Source organism: Trachymyrmex septentrionalis, unplaced genomic scaffold (assembly GCF_001594115.1).
Source record: "Trachymyrmex septentrionalis isolate Tsep2-gDNA-1 unplaced genomic scaffold, Tsep1.0 scaffold9, whole genome shotgun sequence".
NCBI lineage: Eukaryota > Metazoa > Arthropoda > Insecta > Hymenoptera > Formicidae > Trachymyrmex > Trachymyrmex septentrionalis.
This window is the reverse complement of record NW_017306091.1, coordinates 691,494-696,797: the sequence shown is the minus strand read 5'-3', so window position 1 is coordinate 696,797 and position 5,304 is coordinate 691,494. Positions and strand designations below refer to the sequence as shown.

The 5,304-nt window shown below is 33.0% G+C and overlaps 1 protein-coding gene across 1 annotated transcript; it reads right to left on the bottom strand.

Moving 5' to 3' along the window:
• Nucleotides 1-167: 167 nt before the first annotated feature.
• LOC108755864 (UDP-N-acetylhexosamine pyrophosphorylase) lies at nt 168-3,034 on the bottom strand. The gene is made up of 4 exons (XM_018499217.1): nt 2,867-3,034; nt 1,748-2,780; nt 1,095-1,491; nt 168-1,018 (listed from the first exon to the last, which is right to left on the bottom strand). The coding sequence occupies exons 2-4, from the start codon at nt 2,224-2,226 to the stop codon at nt 479-481; spliced, it is 1,416 nt and encodes a 471-aa protein (XP_018354719.1). The 5' UTR covers nt 2,227-2,780; nt 2,867-3,034; the 3' UTR covers nt 168-478.
• Nucleotides 3,035-5,304: the final 2,270 nt, after the last annotated feature.

Below are 5,304 nucleotides of genomic sequence, written 5' to 3'. Positions count from 1 at the left end.
AATATAACTTGAACTTATATATATATAATAGAAGAAAATTAGATTTATTTCAGATAATTAAAAACGCTTGTATATATGTATATATATAAATTTATACTTTTATTTCACATGTACATATGATAACAATATATAAAAATGTAATGGTCACAATACTTGTGGACTCTCTCTCTAAACAATAATATTGCCAGATATTATAATCGAATTACACTTGAATATATACAGCCAAATTCTATACACAATTATCGACGTCATAATATTTTATTTACACGATTTTTCTTTTCATCTGGTTCAGCCAATCTCGTCATGAAATAAAAGTAAGCATGACTATTAAAACCGAAAATCGGATGGTATATAAATTTTTACAAATAATTATTATACAAAACAATATTTAAAAAATGTATGCTTAATCCATTGATCGGAAATGTAAATGTTCTGAATATGTCATTATTATAGAAGAATGAAAAAAATTTCCTTCTTATTATTCAAGAACTTGTGGTCCCACGAAAGATTGACCCTTTACGATTTGACATAAGTTTTCTCCCGCATACGAGAGTAAAGGAGAAATTTCGACGTCGTCTCCTACTTGTTTCGCACCTGCTTTCAACAGCCACTTTTTGTGTAAATTGAGCAAATCAATACGAGCGGTGCTTGGACAATCTTGACCAACGGAATTTGAATTTTTCAGCGGACTAAATTCCTCCTCGCGCGTTCCCTGCCATACTGCAAAATTCTTTGCAAAAGGAAATACGTCAAACACAAACTTTTCTATTTTGATACCGTTAGGAATTTTTGGAACGATTCTTTCTCCATCATCATTAACATATGAAATTTTCTTTTTTGCTACGTGCAAAAGTAAATCTTTCTCATAAAGGTGTGCAATATCCTTCAAAAAGTCGACCGTAAAGTAGTGATTGCATATATTAGCAGCATTGTATATCAATTGTCCATTGACATGTCGAAGCTCTGCAGTTTCTTTTGTTATTTCGCTGTATTCAACTATTTGATAGTGATTCTCCACCTATATTAACCGAAATAAAATTAGTATAAACTTTGTATATAAATTTAATTATCATATTTATTATAGAAGAACATACCTTACAAACTATACCAACGGCTTCAGAAGGAGAAGACTTTTCGATAACTTTAACTCCGCAGTCGGTTTCAGATAGCAAGCAGTATCCTATGAATATAGGATCTGCTACTTTCACCACAATGTTGTCCACGGAATGTGCGTGAACACTTCGGATACCGCGTTGTTCCATATCATCCAATATTCCTTGAGCTTTCAAAGCGCGATACAATCCTCCATTACCATCGGGAGCCTTGGAAACACGATGCTTAGCGTCCAAAATAATTTTTCCATCGAAGGTGAAACACGGTAGCATACCCTGTTTAAAAGTTTTGACATTTTTCTCTTTTAAACCAAAATAATTGCGTTTGTTTAAATATTCGACAGTGGCATCATGAGTAGCTTCGCTAGTAAGGATATACCTGAAAAATAAAATTAAATCAATTTCATTTTCTTTTCCTTATCACATATGTTACATTACAACAACAATAGTTACATTCAGCAGAAAAAGCAGCTTTGCAACTGTTATAAGATTCTTTAATATGATTGGTTTATACATTTAGATTCAGTGAAAAATTAATGGCAAAATCAATCATATTCAAAAATTTTACAATAGTTGCAAAGCTGCTTTTTCTACTAAATACAACCAATGAGACTTGTTGATTCTCCAACTCTTACCAAGTTATTTCTCCATGTTTCCCATATTGTTGTTGTGCCATACTTTGTAAGCAGAGTATTCTTTCTGCTTGCAATTGAAAAAGAGTTTTATGTGATGGCAATGCAACATCATACATCCCCTTAGGATAGGTAACTCCTAGTCGCGTGCCTTGACCACCTGCCAACAATAGTACAGCCACGCAACCTTGGGCTATTTCTTTCAAACCACGTTCCTTGTACGTATTCAACTCTTCCTCAGTGGACGTCTTGACGGAAGCTATCTTGGTCTGATCAATTGGCTGTATCTTGTCATCCAATGTATTTTGGGCAATGGTCTGAGAGGATTCTACAGCCTTCTTAAAGTATGCCGTAACTTCCTGCAGATCAAGCTCATCTATATCATTCTCCAGCTGGTTCCTATCCTCATCCACCAACTCCTCCCAAAATCTGAGCAGATGTTCCTGATCATACTCGCTCAGCTTCTTTTTTAGACGCTCCATACTCTATGTCGTGTCAATAATTTACGTTTGACACTTGCGAACGCTTGTGGAAAGTGTATCCCCTTATCGCGTGTCGCGTTTATCGTTGTGTGCTCTGTGTAAATCCCTCGATCTCGATACAGCTGCCCACGTCACGTCAAGACTATTCAAAAGACAGTCGAGACGCGAACGCGAGCGCAAGGGAAAGAACGAGAAAGAGGCAACAGGTATTCATCGGGTTCGATCGGCCTCTCTCGCGACCACAAGTAACGGCAACATACCTTCACTTTCACAATTCCACGTAGCACGCCCGGCTCGATTTCTCTTATCGACTCCTCCCGCCAAACCGGCCTTCTCTGCGCATACAATCTTCTTTTTCTCTTCTACCATATCTTATAACGTCTTACAACGAGCCGTCGTTTGCGTGGTCGATGTGGCTCGTGTCGTGGATGCCGTCGTTTAGAAGAATCAATTGTTCTGCGACGTAACAGTCAATAATAGGGGACAGATAACCTGTCAGTATCAACAAGCAGACAAGCTCCTTGTTCGTTTCGTTTCGTCTAACCATTTCACAGCTGTCAGCGAATCAAACAAAAGAGACCACTCACAAAGCAGCACGTAAGATTGTACGGCGCCGCTATTGATAAATAATAAACATTACTTTATGTCTTGTCAATCTTGTAACGGCGAAACCGTCGCAATGCCACTTATAAACAAATAGATGTAAACATGTAAATCAATGTTTCTTTCTTCTATACCGGCGCCGCGGCGAGTCCCGGTAAGAAAGCGAACGACCTTGATTCAAGAACTACATGCTGTAAAAATGACTGTCTAAACGAGAATTTCTGAATATTTTTCTTTTCTTTTTTTTATTGCTTGCGTTAATATTCGGTGACATTCCAGATTTCAATTCGCTCAGGAATTAGTATATATCTCATATATATATACAGTGAGAGCAAAAAATACAAGGAAATTTTTTATAAAAAAAGTCTTATTTGTAGAAAATAAACATTAATTAGCAATTTTGTACAATGAATACATTCTGTTCTTACATTAACAAATGAGCTTCGCATATATTTCTAATTTTAGAAACTAAATTTCTCAATTATACGAATACTTTTTGAGCATCCAAATAATAGAATTTTTTATTTTTGCTTATTTTTTTCAGATAATATATTTTCTATAATTAATACACATCTTTTTGATACATATAATTTGAAGAAACATACAATCTATTTTATTTTTTATGAATGAATTGTTAATTACCCAGCAAGAAATGAGCGTCAATTAAACGTCGAATCGACGTTAAATTGGTGTTGAAATCATCATATCGATATTGATTCAATGTCAATTCAATGATTCATTTCTCGCTGGATAATATTTACTTTTTAAGAATAAAATTTTTTAAAAAATTTTCTCTGTACGAACACTTTTTACACTCACTGTATATGTTATATGTATAAACTTTCTTCTCAATATTCAGATAACAGTTTTATCTGAGTCGTGATTTTGATAACAATTTTTATCACTTTACTACGATCTTGCTTTCCGCAATATTGTAAACACTATGTAACATATAAATGTAAAACAATCTAAATTCGTACCATTTCCAAATTCGTACGAGACACATGTCCAACGTAACTCAGAAATATCTGTGGAATTTTCACACGCTTCTATATGTATATATAATCACGGCATACGATTACAGAGAAACACATTGATAAACGATCTGTGTCGCAACGACACGTCGTCGTTTTAAAAGATAAATATATAGATAGATAAAGACTGAAAATATGTATAAAATATGAATAAATTTGAAAATATGTATATGTATAAAATTTGAATAATAAATATAAATAATATATAAATAAATGAATAATATGTGCATAAAATATATATATAAAATTTGTATACATATACAGTGTGTATACATATACAGAGAACAAAAAGTATTTACATAAATGTTCCATAAATAAATATTCATACTTGTAAAGCTATAATCTCTTATATATTATATTGCAGAAAAATTACAATTTTTTCTCTGCAGTTAATACGTCTGTTGAATAAAACTTTAATGATAACACTGAAATCACAATTAAAAAAAAATCAAACATTATTGAGTTCTAAATGCATAAATACATCTACTAATAAATCATAAAATTAGTACAATATTATCAGTCTTTAACTCTTAATTACTTCAATATTCACAAGGACGCGAACTCCCGTAAGGATCTCGGTCTTTAATAATATCTCGTCAGTGGTACAACTACGAAATCCAACAATTCATAAATAAAACAGAAATAAGTTTCCTCATTGACATGAATTTAATTCGTACATCACGCGGCTAGACAATTACAAGACAAAGATAGACTAGACCATTACAAGACAACTGTCAATATATCCTATTTATATATCTAAGATTCCGAATTAACAATCATTATAAACACATGAGAACTGTGGACAACGCCATATGGAGCCCAGCAAACGAGAATGGATTAAAATGGATTGAAAAAATTTTTTTTTATTCGAATGCGTATTTTAAATAGCGAATACTTTTTTTTGGATTTAATTGGATTTAATTGGATGCAATTGGATTGAAAAAACTGCATTTTCTATTCAAAATTTTGAATTGAACAGTATTCATAATTGTGTGTTTGTGCACAGAAAAAGCTAATATTATTTTTAAATTGAAAGGCATAGAGATATACTCCATGCAATTCCTATAAATGAATAAAAATGCATTCAGGATTGAAAAGCATTCATTATGACATTCGTGAATCAATATTTCTACAAATCTGAATCCATTTCAATTCATTTCAATCCATTCTCGTTTGCTGGAAGACACAATTCTATCTGATCCCATCCTATCATTTGTGATCATTTGACGAAAACGAACCAATGAAATATCTCATCGTGGTATACATGCGCCACGTGGGTGTACGATAAAATGATCATACAGCAACAATTAATGATGCAACATTTAAAAAATTGATGTTTTAGATTATGACTATCGCAACAAGAGAGCTTGCGACTAATATAGAACCAGCTTAAATCATGCCGTAAACATGTCTTTCAGTTGATTATACGACAGTAGCTAAA

Bases quoted from the DNA above. Each gene is read 5' to 3' on its own strand.
- LOC108755864 (XM_018499217.1), bottom strand. From the start codon at position 2,226: ATGGAGCGTCTAAAAAAGAAGCTGAGCGAGTATGATCAGGAACATCTG. The intron at 1,492-1,747 runs GTAAGAGTTGGA...TTTATTTTTCAG, and splicing joins AAACATGGAGAAATAACTTG to GTATATCCTTACTAGCGAAG. The intron at 1,019-1,094 runs GTATGTTCTTCT...CGGTTAATATAG, and splicing joins CCGTTGGTATAGTTTGTAAG to GTGGAGAATCACTATCAAAT.